The 21,851-nt window shown below is 34.5% G+C and overlaps 1 protein-coding gene across 1 annotated transcript in view; it reads right to left on the bottom strand.

The window, feature by feature from the left end:
• LOC124362567 (rho GTPase-activating protein 20-like) overlaps positions 1-21,851 on the bottom strand; it is a 316,435-nt gene that overhangs the window by 209,577 nt on the left and 85,007 nt on the right. Inside the window, exons 5-6 of the mRNA XM_046817186.1 lie at positions 12,599-12,668; positions 10,663-10,765 (exon numbers count right to left, since the gene is read on the bottom strand). Coding sequence (XP_046673142.1) covers positions 10,663-10,765; positions 12,599-12,668 — 173 coding nt within the window. The remainder of the gene's footprint in view (positions 1-10,662; positions 10,766-12,598; positions 12,669-21,851) is intronic.

Below are 21,851 nucleotides of genomic sequence, written 5' to 3'. Positions count from 1 at the left end.
GACATGGACATGGCAGGGACAAGCCGACCCCAAGGGGAGATGACGGGGGAGGATTAGTGACACAGACTAGGCTCACATTGTGATCTGTTTTATTGGTTTCCAAGGAAAGTCATAACAAAATGCTATTTTGTTATGTAAAGCTTATTGTGATTTTAAAACTAGTTTATTGTTTTAATTATACGACTGTTTAGATGGAGCATGATGACCCCCAGAGCTGTTCACACTGTCAGTCCACCCACGGTTGAGTTGGTTTAATTAAAAGGATCAGGATTATATCAGGTGGCATATAGTTTCAGCACATATATCCTGTTAGTCACATTAAAAGTTTGTGTGTCATGTATTCAAGTTATGCTATTGGCATACAAGTTAAGGCGTAACTAAGGGTGATGGGGGGGGGTGAAATATAGAACCTTCCCTCTCCCCATGAGCCCTAAACATAAAAAATCCTCATAAAGTCAACTTGTCTGAAACACAGCAATTACATGTTTTACCTTGAAGTAGATATAACCAATTTATACAAATTTAAATGTATTCAGATTTATTCTATACTGTGTTGCTGTGTTGTGTGCTCTTAAATCACATTTACCCCTTCCCCCAAAGCCAAGTCCTAGTTACGCCACTAATTAGCATATTCCAGGAGCTGAGAGTCATTTTGCATTGAATAAGACATCAAACTACTTTTACGATAAGTCGATAAAGTAGACAATGAATCTTGATAAGAAGTTGCTGGTCAGCTGCGATAGGTTGTATGTGATATAAAAATATGACAATTTAAAAAATGAATTGTTTTAAATTTTAACTCTTTTTTATACCTTCCCATTTTGACCTATAGGTTTTATGAAAGATATCTTGAGTGCTTTTACTTGTACAATGCAACTTTACTTAGCTTGCGGGTTAGCAAATCCACAATAGGAATTTATATAAAAATATAATTTCTAATTAAACATATTTCCTTAATGAATAGTGAAGTTCATAAACACATTTTTATTGGTGGTGAATATATATATTTACATTCATTAAAACTGAGCACGTCTGATTTTTCATAATTTATACTGTTGTCATATTTAAAACTAGTAAGAGTTCGAGGAATACGAATGAATCAATTTATTACAATATATAATTTATAAAAATATTAGCATCATATTTCAATATAAATTGCAGTAAACAAACTTGTATGCGCTAAATCTTATTTTCATACGGTTTTTCGGTCACATCATCACATTACTGTATGACTTTGCAACTCAACCGTAGTGTGTTGCAGCTGTTGTGTAATGTTTTAACCAAGATGCTCAGTTCATACTATCCATTCTGTTGTAATGTGATAGTAGTGTGAACATGACGCTATTTGCAGTTGTACAATCAGTGCCGAGCATTTATTCCTTGATTGTTTTTTTACATTACAGCAATACAGCCAGAACTGCTGCGGCGAGACTAGGACGTAATCATTTTCTTAAACTTTATCAAGGAAGCAGTGGAATGGAACTTGCGGACAAACAATGTCTTGGGTCTCTCTCTGGTACCATCATATAGCCATCGCTTTATCATACAAAGTTAAATAGTTCGCGACAGTATCTTTCTGTATTAGTGGGATTCTATCAACTGCAGTGGCATTTTATCAGTGATCTTCAAAAGTTTTTAATACCCTTAAGATGGTCCAAAACGCTTTGCTAATCTGTATGTAACTCTCTGGAATTGAACTTTTGACCCGTCGGGTAAGGAACGCAGTAGTCAATACTGTGGAGTACAGTTGATTGCAAGTAATGGAGTGAAGATAACGGCCCGGTCCGGTCAACCCACTGCAGTATTCAGTTGATCGACGTGTATTAGTGGTTTAATGCAACTGAAATATCTTTACTCCAACACTTCCGGGGCACCAGATGGATAATTTTCTTTTACCTCCTTATATTATATAATATATAAGTATTGGGGTTACCCTAGCAAATCGAATAAGGGTGAACCACACATCTCGGATTATTCAACCCATAGCGGTAAATGACTTTTCGATGTGCTCAATAATTAGCGGTATAATGCAACTAATGTCTACTCTAAGACTTCCGGGAGAAACCGGGAAAATTAATGAATTTTTAATAGCTCTTCCCGAAGTTTCGTTTAATCGACTTGAGAGCCTTCCCGCAATAAATTGTTTACCGAAATGAGTAGGATTGAATAACCGTTTTTATTGATCTGAGTAGTAAGTAAATATCGAGTAAGAACATGTATTATATATTTTCGCATTACGAAAACTGTACACGTTCGTAAAGGAAGGCAACTTCTGCTGTTAGACCAAAACCTCGCGGAGTTTTCCGTCAAACTTTAGGTAACACTGATCCTATATAAATATATTATACATAAAAACATCATACATTATCACAAACATACCTTTTGAAAACTGAAGTGTGTCTAGAAATGTTAGAACAGTGATATTGGTTTCTGTTTTAACATTCCAGAGAATGTAACACGGCGTTAGTTGACTGCGCCAGACGCAAGAAAGTAGCAATTTACTAGCCTAAAAGTATTGCGAATTGCGTTACCTACAGCACAGGCGCGCATAAGCGGTTTCAACCTGATTTACGTCAATATCTAACATAGACTGTTTTCCCTAAATAAACATTTTTAAGCACTAACAAAGAGGTGGGTTTGAATATAATCAAATATAAGTTTAGAAGGAGTATGAGATTTTCGAGTTGTATCAATTCATTTATATATATATATATATATATATATATATATATATATATATATATATATATATATAATATTGTTTTTAAATAACGTTACTAACTTTAAATATTGTAATGGAAAAATAAAAGCACAACATTCAAGCATATGCCTCGCCTGTCAAGAGAGGGTATGATTACGTTCAGATTTTTTTCTTATAAGTATGTTGTAATAATTCATTTTACTAAAAGGTTTGCATGTACTTAATTGTAAGGTTTTTATTTACGTATTTACTGCTTATATTATTATGAATTGTTATTCAATTTGTACTTCTCTATATCTTTAATCTTGTTGGGTATTGACCAAAAAGAAAAAAAAAACAAATAATATGATTGATAAACAAATAATATTCACAAAAGCTTGAAAGTATTTAAATAAAATATTAACAATAACAATAATAATAACAATAAATATCAACAACGTAATGGTTTATTACGAAAGGAAAAAAAATGACTAGGATACAAATTATGTAAACAGCAGTAAAATTAAAGAAAACAACTTTAATTCTCACGTTTGATCAGAGACTGACACACATTGACTGAGACGAACGTGTGGTTCGGAGACACAATTAGTTATTCCCACAAACCACGAGGTGGCGTCTGAGGTAGTATGGGGGACTCGGTGACCTAGAGAAGAGAGGCGAGTCAGAGGTCACTGATAAGTTATCAATCAACCAGACAAGAGGTGTCAGCCGAACATGCGCTCGGTCACACGCGCACGCGCACGCACTCGTGAACGTCACTGTAACGTGTTGTCTCGTGGAGTAGAAACGGCAGAAAATCAATTAATCACGAATTAAACAGCCACTAGAAAGGCTACAGCAGGCTAAGTACAGTTCACAGTCACGCACCAGAACTCACGTCATTCTGAGAAACTGTATTAAAGTGTTTATGTGCAATATTAGTCGCTTAATGGTTTTAACAGCTTAAACAAAAAAATTGTCTTAATAAAACTTTATTAAAATCATGTCATTATAAATTTATATTTCTTAAATTATAGTTAATTAAAAATATAATTTCCTTGTCATAAGTTATTAAAATCATACCCCTCCTTAAAACTATGTACATACTGAAAAAGTTCACATTTTCATCTAGAGCTGTTTTTAAATGGGCCTTGTTACAAATTACTTAAGCTTCCCACTTTGAATGTGTAGAGCGGAAAAAATATTGTTATATTTACTCCGGAAGGAATTTAAGTTATATAAAAGTTATGAGTTTCAAACAACTTAAAAAACTTCTCAAATCAAATATCGATTCCACAACCCTAACTGATCACCAATATTATTGTCATTGGCATTTGCATTTCACCGCAATAATAAGGGACATATACATATAAAACGTTATCACACGCAGTCCTGATAAGATATTTTCACTTTCAGAATTACTTCCAAATAATTGTAGTGCCAGTATAGAGAGTTACAGTCCACAAACCTAAAAGTAAGATCTTGTCTTGGTGAGTAGCTAAAATAACAAATTTTAAGGCACTTGGGTAGTTGGTGCCTAATAAGTTGCTATTGAACCCTTCATGTCAGGTTCTGGAGTGCTGAAGTCGAAGAATATAGTAGTTTCGTGAGAAGCTATAAAGTAAATGAAAAAATTAGTACTTACATGTGTCGAGTATAAAATACTATATTTGTGGGTTTCTAGTAAATATAATGAACCTGTTAAGGCTCATGGCATCTTGGATGTGGGAGATTAAAAGGATATGCTTTCTTGCTAGCACGTAATATGAGGTAACGTGAATTTCTGTGCAAAATTTACCTTAAACTGTTACAAAAACTGCATGGTGCCAGGAAACTTTGTATTTTTGAGATTACGCACTTTCTGTTCAAATTCAAAGGACCAAGAGGCAATATCCTGGACATAAAAATGAAACAACGCTAACTTACTACCCCAACACACATCACGGTATATGGTTAAGCAGGTTATACATGTTAAATAGATATAACAAATTAAGTTTGTTTTTAACTTTATCAGACCAAATTTAAGCAACACCTTTTTCCAAAACAATATTAAAAGTATGGTTTTTAATCATAACATTACTGTTTTTAGATAACACTCTGTGTACATCACTACATCTATAATAAACAAGATATACATAAAAAGTATAATTAATTAAAAAATGGTATTTATGTGTCCGATGTTGAAATAAATGAGGAGCAAACTTTCAAAACGTGTTTTTGTCCCGAAAAATAAAAAAAATGGGTTATGCATTGAGAAGTAATTGTTTTGCTTCAAGGAAGGTCTTTAAAAGCCAATATCGATCAAGATGAATTCTCTCCTGTTATAAAATAAGGTCCAAATATTACACTTTCGATCAAAAAGTGTTTTGTCTTCTGACCAGTTTAGGTCAAAGCAAGTTTTGTCCCACTGGTTGGCTTAGTCACATGACCATACACCAGTTTTATTTGTGAAATTGGAGGTAAATGTGCATTTTGATCTTGAGAGCATTATTTTAGTGAAAATATTTTCGATACCAAATCGACATTATCAAATTATTTTACGAATTTGGAGAACATTAGCAACATGAAAAGAAACTTTTCAAAAGGATTGCTGTCAGGATTTAAGCTTTTTTTATGCAATGTTAAGTAACTTTTCAATGAGTGAATTCCTACAGAGTACATAAATAATTTTTCTTTGCTACGTTTTCTACTACTGGAACAATGTATAAATAAAAAAAAAAATTATATTATTTGTACCATTTAATTTACTTTTTTACTCTACCCCTATGAGAAGTGTTCAAAAAGTGTTTTGTCCGGTTTCCAAATGTTCAAAATGTGTTTTGTCCATATTGCTCGTTCAAAAGGCGTTTTTGTCCTACATTTGAAGTCAAATTTAAACTAAACCACAACATTTTTAGGACTTTTACTGCTTGATAATCATTTAAAATGGTATCATTGTGTGAATAAACATATAACACTTTATATACTTGACACAATAACTTACAGGTTTTTTTTTCAATTTGCCAACATTCTTAGGAGTGTGACAAAACACGTTTTGAAAGTTTGCTCCTCAAATGTTATCGGCAGCTACGTTAATATAAATTTAATAACTGATAAGTTCTTTATTGTAGTAAAGTGAGAGGTACATAGCCATTTCTTACATTTTATGGGAATCGTAATAAAATAAATAAACTAAAATTGTGGTATAAACAAAAAGTAATTTTTATCATGTTAACAAATTAAAAACTAACATAACATTAACTAAAATATATAATTACAAACAAATATTAATATTAAAATAAAATTTAAAATAATAACTTTTTATTTTCAAATTTTAAGTAAGTTTATGATCGTGCCAGTTTATGAGAATTTCATAAAAATTAACGGACTATTTTTGGCAATCGGTATAATACAAGGTAGAAGTAATGTACATCGCGTGTAATGTAACATGTTTCGCTGAGGTTGTATGCAACATTTTAAGTCTACAGCTCATTCCTTTATGCTAAGTGTGTTACTATGTCACATGTTAAAATCTCGTTATAATTGAACTCTGCTTGTTTACATATTTATTTATCCTGTGATGTCCTCGTTGCCACCATGGTTACACATCAAACAGATGTCACTAACGCCCAGCCAAATCCTATGGAGTGACATGCACCATTATTGAACTCGATGTTGCATCATAGAAATGAACCTTCATACAAAACTTAAGCGTATAGGTCAGTTTATTTTTGAGACATCGTGCGGACAGACAGACATAAATTAAATATTTCCAGCCCCTAGATTGATGTTTCGTGACACCTCAACCAATTTAACGGTTGATTATTTACTTCATTATATTAATGTGAGTAGTTTAGAATTACAATTTAAAATTATTATAAGGCACAAATAAAAGGTCTGCTAGGTAGAATACCTTCAACTAAATATCCGTGTTGAAATCTATCCATTAATAATAAAATCTATGCAAATAGTTTAGTAATCAACCTGTACCTTCTGTGAGATAAATGGAAAGATAATTAGTAACACAGGTTGTAAAACAGATCATATAATATAAATGTCAATAAATAGAACTGACATTGGAAACTAAGCTCGATCCAAATTATTTCATGAATATGTCATTTAGGACTTATAATTAAATATAGCAGCAGAAACGTAAGTCAATAGGAATTTTGGTGACTATTATTGATTTGTTTTTTACTAATTACTAATTTTTTACTAATTACATGATCCCCTTATAAGCCTTATTTCCCCATCCTCATGGCCCACTGGCTTGTGCGAGGATCTTATCAAACAGAATAAGGAGGGGGCAATCGATAAGAGTACCAGGTCTATGTTACTGATAAGAAGTACAAAAGTGTATTGTTTTATTAGCGTTAAATATCGACGCTTATCTTGAGGTGGTTTAAGTAAAAAAACTCAATGGAAAGGCTTTTTTTTATTAAATTTCCACGTTAATTAAAAATATTATTTTAGCATTGAAAAGGAAATCGTTTGTAAAGCCAGCTTCAAAATTTTAAGAATTTCAAATTAGACATCTTATTACAATATTACTTATAATGTTAGTAGTGATGAAATCCGAGTTTTTCAAATTCAATAATATAAGCATGTACAATATAAATTATATAGTACATTTTTGACCCTATCCTGATCCTTACAATTGTAACCAGATACCATTTAATTACCTATTTCCAAAGAAAGATTTTATAAAACCTGGGTTCAAGATATAAAAACACCCAGGTTATATGTCAAACATGAAAATTATGATTTCCTATATTTTAAAATAACATAAAATTCCTAGTATAATTGATTAGGTTATCTAAAAACGTTTACGCTTACATATAGATTTATCCAGTATTTATTACGTTCCCACTGTATTTAACTTATTTAAAATTAGATAATTTCATAACATTTTTACGAAAATTGTTGAGCTATGCTTTTTGTACCTTATAAATATATCTACTAAGTATTTAATGTGCTATTCATATTTCAAATGTAACGGCTGTAAGCTTGTACAAGAACTGTTTATTAGGCACTTTCTATAAAAAGCGCTGTATCTCTATTGAGTTTAATGTTGGGAGGCGCTCTGCAACTCATTGTTTACATTAACGAATGACTATTATCCTCATTTTTACATATACTTGGACTATAAGAATTTACACTGGTTTCATGGAACTGTCATACGATTCGAACTTACGAGAAATAATTAATTCTCTGATTAATAGCTGTAGCAGTGTTTCAACTACTATCGCATGTAACGATCAATACAATGAAAGTTTATGAATCATTTTCATAAAGTAGAGTAGCAGAGCTGTTTTATTGAGGATGTTGTTACCCTTAGCGTGCCATTTCTCATAATATTAAAACAGAAGTAAGTTAATGGTAGTAATAGCTGAAATGATATGGTACTATAGTTTTATCTTTAGTCTAACTTTCTATAACAGTAGCTGTATAAACGTAGATTGTATTACCCAGGTAGACCATTTCCCCTTTTTGCTAGGATGACGTAAAAACCTGTTCTCAGTCACGAAATTTACTTACGTTAAACATAATATGAATTGTTGAAGCCTTTTTCTGAACATGTGATAATAATCTGAAATAAAGTGATAGGTCTTCGGACTACTGTGGAAATGGATCGTTTTTATCACAACTTGCAAAATACGGAGGTCTACAGCACTAATAACTGTTATAATAGTTTACGAAACAATTAGGTCTACATGATGGTACCACCATAAAGGAACTGAGCTTCTCCGGGGCGAACATAGGAACCTTTTAGTGGTTGGAGGGGGGAGAGGGTATATGTTAGTGTGTTAACGTTGTAGTGGACGTTGAAATGTTTTTTTTTATGAATCTGACTGAAAATACTAATAATATTAAATTTTCTGAGAGAATTTATCCTCTCTTTATATCTCCCCTCCCCCCCCCCATAAGTACGCAACTGCATCTCATGATATTTGAATTCTACGTTTTGCTGCATGAAACACTGGAATAAAGTATGATACACAATATAGTGGCGTCGTTGTGTTTAACGAGTGTACTCGTATTATGACCCAATGTGGTCAAAATAAATGTGGAATGAAATACGATATACGTAGATTTAAAGTTTTCCACTCAACCTCAGCGAAGTCTGTTACGCGACACGTGGCATGGCGTACTCCTATGTTGTATTGTAAAAATTCTATAGGTCTATTATAGGTTCTATAGGTTGTTTTAAGTTTTCCACTCAACGTCAGCGAAGTCTGTTACGCGACATGTGGCATGGCGTACTCCTATGTTGTATTATAAAAATTCTATAGGTCTATTATAGGTTCCATAGGTTGTTTTAAGTTTTCCACTCAACCTCAGCGAAGTCTGTTACGCCACACGTGGCATGGCGTACTCCTATGTTGTATTATAAAAATTCTATAGGTCTATTATAGGTTCCATAGGTTGTTTTAAGTTTTCCACTCAACCTCAGCGAAGTCTGTTACGCGACACGTGGCATGGCGTACTCCTATGTTGTATTATAAAAATTCTATAGGTCTATTATAGGTTCCATAGGTTGTTTTAAGTTTTCCACTCAACCTCAGCGAAGTCTGTTACGCGACACGTGGCATGGCGTACTCCTATGTTGTATTGTAAAAATGCTATAGGTCTATTATAGGTTCCATAGGTTGTTTTAAGTTTTCCACTCAACCTCAGCGAAGTCTGTTACGCCACACGTGGCATGGCGTACTCCTATGTTGTATTATAAAAATTCTATAGGTCTATTATAGGTTCTATAGGTTGTTTTAAGTTTTCCACTCAACCTCAGCGAAGTCTGTTACGCGACACGTGGCATGGCGTACTCCTATGTTGTATTGTAAAAATGCTATAGGTCTATTATAGGTTCTATAGGTTGTTTTAAGTTTTCCACTCAACCTCAGCGAAGTCTGTTACGCGACACGTGGCATGGCGTACTCCTATGTTGTATTGTAAAAATTCTATAGGTCTATTATAGGTTCTATAGGTTGTTTTAAGTTTTCCACTCAACCTCAGCGAAGTCTGTTACGCGACACGTGGCATGGCGTACTCCTATGTTGTATTGTAAAAATGCTATAGGTCTATTATAGGTTCTATAGGTTGTTTTAAGTTTTCCACTCAACCTCAGCGAAGTCTGTTACGCGACACGTGGCATGGCGTACTCCTATGTTGTATTGTAAAAATTCTATAGGTCTATTATAGGTTCCATAGGTTGTTTTAAGTTTTCCATTCAACCTCAGCGAAGTCTGTTACGCCACACGTGGCATGGCGTACTCCTATGTTGTATTATAAAAATTCTATAGGTCTATTATAGGTTCCATAGGTTGTTTTAAGTTTTCCACTCAACCTCAGCGAAGTCTGTTACGCCACACGTGGCATGGCGTAATCCTATGTTGTATTATAAAAATTCTATAGGTCTATTATAGGTTCTATAGGTTGTTTTAAGTTTTCCACTCAACCTCAGCGAAGTCTGTTACGCGACACGTGGCATGGCGTACTCCTATGTTGTATTGTAAAAATTCTATAGGTCTATTATAGGTTCTATAGGTTGTTTTAAGTGTAACTTAAATGTTGACAGTTCAAATTATATTGAGACACACAGCTGTGGTCGTATGCCTAAACTACCTTTGGGGAATTTTATATTTCTTGAAACGTATTGGAAATCGGACTCTCCAAACTCTCGACACTTCCGTTATCTTCTGAACGCATGTCGTATATCATGACAGACTGCAGGTCATAACTATGCTGCCATAGACAGAATGTGCTTCTATAAAGTGTCTAGAAAGTCCGCATTTAAAGTGCCATATTGATCGCTACTGCAAACTCTGTTACTGAACGTCTTAATTGAATACACAGCAATTGGGATGTTTTTGTAATTTATAGTTAAAGGCGTAAAAATATGCGTCATTGTCCGTTGTCTAGTTCCCAATCACCTCAACATTTTTTAATGTAACCACTGAATCAACAGTCCCGTCCCTAAGCTGTATCTAGAGAGGATGACGTACCGGCAAGTCTAGGAGGGCGGGCAGGGAGTAAGTGGCAGCACCGCGACGTAGCTTGCACAGTTCCAGGAAGTCGTCATCCGTCACCGTCTTGTCCCTCAGGAACCTGTAGAAAGTCCTGGATATCAGATTCGACAACACAACAAACAGGCGCTATCACTAAAATGGATGAGGCCAAAATCAGTAGGAAAGTGTAAATTTAAAAGGCCAATTTACGTTTTAAATTTACAGGATGCTCAAAATTGTTAAAGTTATTGTATTTATTTTGTCGAAATCTCTTTCTTTTGTTTTCCTGTAAATGGAAAAAAAACTTTATATTAAAATATAATACATTGACTTTAAATTAAAATATTGTCAAGATGGCTACACCTGCCGTTTCAGCGAACTGCGTGTGTTTTTATTACTTAACTTAGGAGTTACCCCCGTGGCTTCGCACGCAAATTCGCAGGTTTTCCACCTGAATGAGCACTTGTGGTTCGAGTGAATTATATTTCCGACGCCAATGTTGAGTTTGCCTTCTTCTCACGATTAAGAAAATATGTTTAAAAGTGTATTTGTGGTAATTTTAATTTTCTCCGGTCTTAGTATTTTTTGTTCCACAGCTAATTTGCCTTCTTATCAAGAAAAAATATATACATACACAGCTCTGAGAAGCCTACTTTAGTCAAAAGATGACTTAGATAAGTTTCATAACAGTCTTTAAACGTATAGACGGTTAGACTACATTTAAAGACTACATTTGTAGACAACATATATAGACTACATAATATGTCTATTATATCTGCACTGCTAGTAGTTACACTTATTTGCACGCAATTTAGTACGCATTGCACGTTTATTACCACTGCTGGTTCGAGTGAATTTTATTTCCAACATCAATTTTTGTGTTTGCATTGTTGCCACGACCAATAAAATACGTCAAAAAGTTTGTAATTTATTCCCTTCTTAGTATTTGTTTCTTAGTCTATATAATCTTAGTATATGTTTTGTTCCATGATTGATTTTGATTTGTTTCCTGATTAAGAAAATATATAACACAGAACGAAGAAGAGTTACATACCAGTCTTCAAATTTATAGTAACAGATTTTAAATATTTAGTACATTTAGAGCTGGAATTGGTACATTATTTTAAAAGAACAGTCCTACGAAATTTCATCCCGCATAACATTTTAGTACAATCGGTTGAGTAGTTTACGCGTGAAAACAAAACAAACAAATAAAGGTACCTACATATTTATAATATTATTAAAATTGTTCAATTTTCATACTTATTTGTTGAATTTTTTCAATGTTTTGTTATAGAGTACTCCAAATGGGATAAAATATTTTGTTTTCTAACAATACAATTATTGATCTTGAATAAAGTACTTTAACTTAATAATCGTTTCGTATACGAATGGAAAAATAGTTTCATGACTGATAAAATTATGATAAACATATATTTCACTCCTCAAATTTCCTCAAAATATCACTTTTGGTATTCTAAACCTGGAAAAGATTTTTTAATAAAGATATATTAAAATCTGGAAAATAAAATAAGGAAATAAAAAACAGATTTATTGATTGACGTAACACACTTTTAAATGCTAAACAAATGTGTTAGTTTTAGAAGAGCAATAAATAACGTAAACAGGTGTAAAACAAATATATTTTTTGAATCTGGAAAACAAAATAAAGAAACACAAACACAGATTTATTGATTGACTTAACACACTGAAACAAAGCTGTTAGTTTTAGAAAAGCAATTACATAAACATATTTAACAAATATTTTAATAAAGCACAACACATTATAAATGTAAAAAAATATACTGTATGTGAGGTATTACATATATAGTCTTAAATTGTCATGAATTATTTCACAGTGAGTTTTCATCACCTACTGAAAGTGTGATAAGTTACAAATAGGCTTGAAGGTGTGATAAGGTACAGTACTCACTGTCGGGTGCGGCGGTACATCTCCTGGTATTCCTCGTACTGGGACCACCACTGGCGGCTGAACAGCTGGCCTGTAACATTTACATATGGTCAATCACTGTCATACCTCTGGAAACGACAATCTGTCATACATTATTCACAGTTTTAGTTTTACACTAAACTGACGCTAATATTAACAGGAATGCGTACAGATAGGGCATATTCGATTAATTTAAGTCCATAAACCCTGTTTTGTCTTTACTTGATGCTTGTAAACTTCGATCAATTTACCATTAATTTTGTATTATTAGTATCCATGGAGGGTTCACTTCTGGCTGGTTTAGACCTTCCAGATGAATGTGCACCTGGTGCAGTAAACTCAACATACATCTGGATGTCCAGGAGCGGCACATTATTTACCTTAAATGTCGAGATATTGGGATAAAACGTTTGATATATACGTCTAGTTTATTGAGGAGAATGACTGATGGAGTGGGTGGAAAGCTGTTGCTAGCCTAAAAATGAAGAAGTACCTTGCTCTAGTCACTTTGAAAGGAAGAGGCTGGAAAAGGGCGAGTTCCCCATATTTCCAAGGTGACTTGACTGAGAGAAAGAGCCCGTTATTACTACTAATTGGATCTCGACAGGAGATGGCCCTTACCTATATTGAAGGGATCACTCCGAAAGCAAGGGAAAACGTTCTTTAAGAACTCACTGCAATGGGAACTTTAGCTTCTTTTCATTCGTGAAATTATCAACCAAGTGTGAAAAATCTTATCTTGTTGGGAATACTTTCATATTTATTGTTTTTTTTTTGTTTCTACACATTTATTCTGCTAAAGAAATTGCACAACGTTGTCGTCCGGCTTAGGCCTGGCCATAACTCCATTCATATAGTCTGTTAAGACTTTTCTTCTATTAGTGATGAAAATGTACAATACTCTACTTCTGGTACTCATAATAGTCGAGATTAGTCTGTTTAATGATATTATCGTATGTATTTTAGTGTCAGCAGTCCATTTGTGAAGAATAGGCGGCTGATTGCCTGGACAGAGCCGCTCAGCGTTTATACATTCAAGGTGCATCCAAACTTTGCCTTGCTTGAATCGGTTATCTTGCGATAACCGCAATTCCCACTTGGACTGATGTTTGTTGATGGAGTCCCCCTTTCACAATATTGAAGATCAACCGAGTTAAAATATTAATTGCAACTGTAAAGTCCAAACCACGAACCGTGGAGATCCGGTTATATTGATACCCAGCTGCATTCTACTTTCTAATACAGAATTTCTCCTTTTGCCATTCTTGACAACTTTCAAGAGTTTAGTGTGGACGCTAGATAATTCAGGAATTTAGATTTTATTACCCCTGGTATCTTAAATTCTTTACGGTCCGACCTTCTTTGTAGGATCATTCCACCAATTGATTCCAGTCAACCGATGCTCAACGACGAACCCTGGCGTGGCCGAGGTCAATGAATTTCGCAGAAGGCTGCAGCTGAGAGATGTGGGATATCGCCAGTGGGGTGTCGGCTCTAGGACAATACCGCCACCGTCCCGTACTCTGGGGCTGTTGACCCCGTCACCTCCGGCACCTCCTCTCACACTCACATCCTGCACTGGGCCATTAATCATCCTCAACACATCAACCACAATCACCAACTACACTCATTAAGCCTTACAGTGTTTAATTCACGGACAACGTTGTGAACCTTGTACTCGGAGACGCGCATCCTCCTACTAGCTCGATCCTGTCGCAGCACTCACGTTTCATGGCAGACAATCGAACTCAGCTTCCTCTTTGACCAACAATATAGAATATATGTGGAATATAAATGTTAGAACGGTTTGTCTCCCACACTCTCTACATAGTTTAGTGAAAGACTTGCATGAGTATGTAGGTGCACTGATATTTACTCAGGAAGACTATCGTTTTAAATAAGGGGTTCTCTTCATAAATTCAAATTTACAGTACGTTTAAATTTTTGGACAAGTGTAAACATAACATCTTTCCTCCCCTAATTACTCAAAGAATAAACATGTAGGGCATTTTATTTAGGGAAAGAGTTACTCGGGGTTAATATTAAATGCACCAGTGTAGTGTGTCATTTAATACCATTTTGCTTACGACAAATCCAGATGCCAAAAGTCACCCTACGCCGCCATCCATATTTTACAATACGCATATTAGAAACTGGGTAATTATGAAGGACACCACGATTAAGAGCTTCAAAACTATGTCTTACAATAGAATACTCTTAAAAGGATTTTGTTTCTTCCTTGCAGTGCAAGAAGGACAATATAGATTTAGCTAAACTGAGATGTATCTTCATTTTTATAATATAAAGCTACTGTAAGCACACACAAATGTAATGTTATATACTGTACTCATACATTTGTTTAATATTGTTTTACTGAAAGACACAACCTTTGTATTAATTTAAATAAAACAATATTACTGGCTAACACCATTTCATTACAGCAACTAAAATTTTCATACTACTTTGAATGTCCTGCTAATGAAACAGATGTCGAATTCATATACCCTACTCGACCATACAACACTGCAGTTCAAACGCGAAAAGGATTACTTAATGTATTTTATTGACTTAATAGTTTGCTCTTTTACATGTTCATTACCGTACTTATTCATTTATGACATAACCTTTTAATATTTGATTCAAAGTAAAGTAAACTACTTTAAATTTCCTACACAACTTACACATTACCTCCTTCGGGTTATTGTACTTGAAAGATGTTAATTCGCCAAACAAGATGTTTCGTAAAATGGAGTACAGTTTATGGAAAACATTTTTTCTTGCCATCTTCATCCACCCCTTTTGGGATTCATCACTTTAAGTGATTTTGACCAAAACACGTTTCTGTCGTTGCTATGAACCTAAGTTTTTTTAACTTTGCGTTGTGACCTGTTTCGGCTTCGATACGCCTCTGAAGCTGGGTTTGTGTAGAAGCAGCATATTTCGTAGAAAAATAAGCCTATCTTAAAAGAGGATCTTATTCATTAGACGAATAAATTATTCCGGATAAACCTAGGTAAAACTGATTAAACATATAATATGTTCGAAATTTTCGACACAAATAGAGAATACAGTTCGAAATTAGTGTATCTACTTTTGCTTGGAAAATTGTTAATGAAATTATTGAATGATTTAAATTTGTTTACTATAAAAATACTGCACGAACCCATATTGACAGAAAGGTTGTAATGTACCGAGACAAATACAATACGTGATTAATACCCTATACTACTAGTTATATTGCTCATTACATGAGACTTTCACACAGCATATTATAAGTAGAACGGCGTGAAACTTCCTACAAAATCCGTGTCTTCCGTAAGCCAGTAGTCACGCAAAATCAAGCGAACTGGATTGCTCCTAACGCAATCTCCCGGTAACCTAGGGAGGAAGCATTAAACCGAACATAAACTACTCCTAAGTGATAATGAGCCAGAGTTTTATCGTTCACGGACGGAAGGTCATCGAGGTTTACGGTAGGCCTGCACGTCCTGTGTCGGTACCGTTCCGCATTATGTCAGTGTATTAGTCCGAGCCGTGCCTCAGGAACAATACAAGAGCAGGAGTGTGTTTTATAGGTGCCACTCCTTCGTGGATGAATGAAAGTGTGGCTGCTTTCACTGGGCGCGGCGCGGCGCGGCGTAGCGTGCCACTGGCACTGGTGTCGCTGTCGGAGTACGCGTGCACACACGCATGCGCAGTGCCAGAGAGATCCATCACACAGAACCCCCCTTCAGAGAATGGTTATCTTGTTAACGTACTTTATGATGGGTGGCATGACCCAACTTGGTGCAACACCAAAGACATACAGTTCATGCAAAGGCCGCTGGGAAAGTTTTGCAATACTACGGAAGTGACAGCTGCAAGTCCCCGCTGATGGCTGACTCATGTTGAGGGTGGCTACCCTGGACTGCATGCGCACGCTGACTGTTAATTACAAAATAAACATGAATTTTTTTACTTAAAGATACTTTATTATTATTATATTTTAATCATAAACACAATTGTATCTTAAAAATAATTATAGTTTATATTAGTTTTGTTAGTTTATGTTAATTTAAAAATATAAACAGACAAAGACACAATAAAAAACAATTAAATCCATTTGTATATTTTATACAAATATAAAACAAAAATGATAGAAGGGGCATTAGCATTGTCAGATTCCCCAGCACTAAATTCTAATCACGCTCGACTACTTCCTCGAAATTATGATGAGAACCCACTTCACCATGAAGACTGACACTGTCACTTAACATATATCCGTTATTGTCAATATATCTATCAATTTCACTACTATGCAAAGCTTTACGTCGCGCCATTTTATACACTCACTGTTTGTTTGGGTCAGCTGTCACTGATCTGTTTATGGTAATCCATTCCTTCACCATAAACTTTGGAGACTTTCTAATTCTTCCCTAACCGCAGTATTGCCAGTCTCCAAAGTAAAATTATTCCATTCCTATTATTCCATAGAACAAAGAAACGAAATTAAGACTGAATAGTGCTGATATATTGTGAGAAAATGGGAAACAACTTGGTGACGAGATGGTTTCTCAGACGAATTTTTCATTTAAATGCGATTACGATGAGGGGTAGCTTACCAAAAGGTTTTGGAAAGCAATACATATAACTAGAATCAACCTGACCTCGTTGTCAATAGCAAACCAGACAATTGTAATGCCAATTTAATAGCAGCGTAGAAAGCAGCGTAACAAACGCCGCTATCAACAGAACCCAATCTAAAATTATAGATGGTTCAGGAATCCTTTAGCGAAATATACGTAACACTTTTTATTTAAATTGGAAGTAGACTATGATATCATTAAATTTAATATAAAATGAAACAAGCACAGGGGTAACGAATAGACAGAAGTACTTTCAATCCATATTCATTATTTTTCCGTGTTCAAATATGTTTACACTCTAAGGTTTCTCTCGAAATTTCATAAAAATATTGACGCATGGAAACGAATGCTTTCAAAACTTTCTAAGTATGTCAAATTACTTTTAGTTAAAAATGGGATACTAACATTAACAGTAACACCTAGAAGAATTTTCCAAAATGATTTTTGTATCTTTTAATAATTTTTGCATTATTAAATTATTGATGCTGGTAGCATTTATAATCCCCTGCTACTTCATCCTTATCCAATTCCACAAAACTCATGCAGCATTCTTAACCATACCAGACTGTGTGAAACGTTTTCGAGTTCACTGATGCTGGAACGATTTCAATCGTACTTCTGATAAGATTCTGTACGTCAGTTGCAAGCATGAATGGAGAGATATGCGGTGGTTAAGGGTACCAACCTCGTTTAATTTACTGAATTTCCACACTTCTGAGAAGTAGACTTGGCTCCGCTCGGTTCCTAAAGCTCTTGTGATCATCCTTACCCACTTACTGAGGTGTATATGGTTATTTCCAAAGATCCTATTAGTGATTCCTTATTATTTCACTCACTGAGAAGTCTTCGTCCTGAGACACCGACTCTCCAAGATGATGTAACTTGACGGCAGTTCTATTATACAGTGTTAGTTAAAAGTATGGATATACTCTGTTTGGTTTTTTATGGATAAAGATTATCCATAAAAAGTTGTAAAAATGACAAAAAAAGTTCACTTCTATTTCCTAGAAAGGTATCCCGAGTTCCATCCTTCCATCTTTATCCATCAAAAGGTAAACAGAGTGTATCTATACTTTAAGCTCACATTGCACATTCTACATTATTACAAGTTAAGAATGTGACGTTCCAGCTATATTTTTGTAGCAATTACTGTGCATATCAATTACCTCCGTTTATTGAAGGCGACGAAAAATTTCTGTATGTAGGAGCCCAACGACCTGACTTCATACTGATTAATCGATAGTTGGTTTAGACACAACTGAACGTGAACTGTGTCGTCCTAGAAATTGTAAGAAGGCATCTAGAGCCAAAAACTAGGTTGAATATAAACTGTGAAATAGATGGTGGAGCCTCAATGTCTGACTCCAGGTGCAGATGATAACAAACGGGGCAGCTTGATCGCTCCTCAACCGGCAACCTGGTGGGCGGGCGACTAGTTTACACAGTTATCGTCCCATCTGAACTCTGAACGGGTCTTTCAATCAGATCGATAGCGATCTCGAGATTGCCGGGCGATGTTTTCGTTTCCCGGTTTTACTTGAAATAGGTGAGAGGCTAATAAGATCGCCAGCGACGGTTCTCGGATTAACAACGTGTGGACAGCCCAGCGACTAAGTTAATCAACCTCAAATTATTCGCACACGCGTGCTTAGTCCTTGGCCGTTTCGTCTATCTATGTCCCGAAAAAGTCCAGATACGTTAGTCTACTTTCTTCTTACACTTGAAATGTTTATAAAAAGTAAAAATTTCAGCAATGACTTCCTTGACAGTCAATACTGCATAACCACTAATCTAAGTACCGAATAAGTTAGCTCATGCACCAACTTAATTTCTCCCACTATCTTTTATCTAGTTCTGTCTACTTGGTTCAGAGCAAGGCTGAAAATTCCAAAAAACAAAGGTTCGACCGGTATCCGAAGAAGGGTAAATCATAATGAGGCAAGATTTTATACGTGATGAAGAAGTCGACCGCAATATTCCAGCAACAAAGTTACAGGACGATGCAGACAAACATTCTTTCCCTTGGTAAAATGTGTTCTAAAGTTACACTACATTCCACTCGGACATTCTGTATCCGAGAGGAATATAATGTAGAATTACACCACATTAACTCTACAATTCATACACATTCCTTCCTCTAGTGTAGAGTTATTAAGAAAACCACGAGTAACTTCCATCTCGTAGCTCTGCTCACATGTTTTCTTATAACCATATTTGGGGTCTTAGTACTCCACCGCTACAACATTCATGAGATTAACAAGAGAACAGCACCTCTACGATGAAATGAGAAACGGTGATTTGTGGAAACTAATGTAGTTGTATGCATGTAGGAGCGCGATGGAGCATGGCGGTCACAAAGGTCACGTGACAACTTGTGTCGTGAGTGTTAAATACACGTGGGAGAAACTAACACGTGTTTCTCTCCACTCCTCCTCCAGTCTCATAATCTGCTCCGTGAAATAAACCTGACGGCACGACTTGCGAGTGTACAAGTCATGAATAACATTGTGGATTAGACATTAAACCCTATCTTCAATCTCGAGAGAATCCGACTTACTCATTGCTAACGGAGTACATAGCGATGTCAATCGGCTACATGACGGTTTTACTTTATTTTAACACTTATTTTGCCTTTCAGTACACAAACACCACTAATATTTTACACGTAACTAGATTAAAAATTTAAAAATAATATATCAAAATCTAAATTTTAAAACAGGCTTTATCGAGAGTTCAATTGTAGAACCAAATTTACGTAAAAGCGATTTAATGTTCTGAAAATAATATTTATAACAATGCACTAAAAGCTATTAAAAATGTACCATAGTAACGTGAATATGCTCTTATGTACACAGATTATTGTTAGTAAACAAATCATTAAATGACAGACAAACTTAAAGCAACGTCTTTTCAGACAATACAGATAGCAACACATGTATTAGGCAGATTTTTCAAATCTTTATTGGTTGTACCAAAACTATAAATATTAAAATGATTAAAACTATATTGATTAAAATGATTAAAACTAAAAGATTATATTTAACGATGACTCGATTAAGAGCAGACAGTTCTGTTAGTTATTGATGGTGAACGGTTGTATGGCGACATTCAAGAAATATCCAGGAGGTAAGAGGTATCTTGGAAACTGTAATTTAAATACATTCTATGTGTTTAAAAAAAATACTAACCGAAATCACATGTTTAAAGTGTATGTTAGTGTAGGCAGGTGTACTTTAGAGATGTCTTCTCGGCCACTATTAGAGGCCTCGAGGTCAATAAGTAATTACCTCGCCTACCTCGAATTATATTTCACAATAAGAAAGTTAAAACCTTTTTAAAGATAAATTATTTAAAAAATATAATGAATGAACTCATGAACTCATCCAAATACTTTAATAAATGTTACATACTCGTATTTCAACGGCAATTATTCTGTTATTTCCCGAAATATGAGAAGTTCCTTCGTGTTGGACCATTTCATTACCTTCATATTTAAAAGAAAACTTAAAAGCATATATTCTCCTACAATGCTTATTTTACCAATATGGATAAAGACACTTAGGCCTCTAAACATATGTTGAGGACATATTACTAGGAATCAACAAAAAAATATAATTTTGACTCAGGTAATGGCTCCCAAAGGAAGGAAGCCGATTTACTTACGATATTAGGACACATATTATATCCATATACGATATTCATATTATACGATATTACATTCACCCACTCGTGATATTAGTTTAGTAGATTCCTTCAAAGAAAACTGTCCGTTAAAATCTTAACTTAATATTATCAGAACCGATGTCCTTTTTTGAACCTGCAGTACAACTTAGGTTAGGTTAATTTTATTATTTATTAAAACAGAGCCATTTACACGTATGAATGGTAATGATTAAAGGTTGAATAAAATTAAACTACACATAATCTTGACCTCAAAACAACTAAGTTAGTATTACTAAATGTTAATAAAAACAATACTTTTCCAAATGGTTTATTTTTTGGACGAGGCCTTTCGAAACCATAGGTTTCATCATCGGGCGAGTCCACAAATAAATATTTACATTATTTTTATTACACTTAATATTAAAATACCATATGGTGTAAATATGCAAATACAAAAACTTTGGAAATATTTCAGCCAGTATGAAAAATTAGATATGACTACAGTTTAATTTTTGAATAAATTGAGAAGAACGAATTTCTTTATTTCGGTTTACGGGTAGTGTTTCCCAAGCATTTAAGTTCATTGGTTTTTTTTACTTCTTTAATAATTTTAGATTTTTAATTGATGTTCTGTGTCTCGATTCAATGCAGTGCTTGGCTACAGCAGATTTGTTAACTCTTCCATATTTTGTGTGTGATAAATGCTCTTTGAATCTTGTTTTTATTGTTCTTTTTGTTTGTCCAATATAAATATTGTCACAGCCATCTATGTTAATCTTTAATTCTTAAGTACATATTTTTTTGTTAGATTAGGATCTGCAGAACCATTAAAAATACATCGTATAGAATTTGATTACTATAATCTATAAATTATACAAACTGTTCTTTGAACACGTAAGCTTTCTTACTGAGTTGTTCAGAAAGGCAGGGACACATTTTATGTGAAT

The sequence above is a fragment of the Homalodisca vitripennis genome, chromosome 5 (genome assembly GCF_021130785.1).
Source record: "Homalodisca vitripennis isolate AUS2020 chromosome 5, UT_GWSS_2.1, whole genome shotgun sequence".
Classification (NCBI taxonomy): domain Eukaryota; kingdom Metazoa; phylum Arthropoda; class Insecta; order Hemiptera; family Cicadellidae; genus Homalodisca; species Homalodisca vitripennis.
This window is presented reverse-complemented; position numbering and strand designations above follow the sequence as displayed.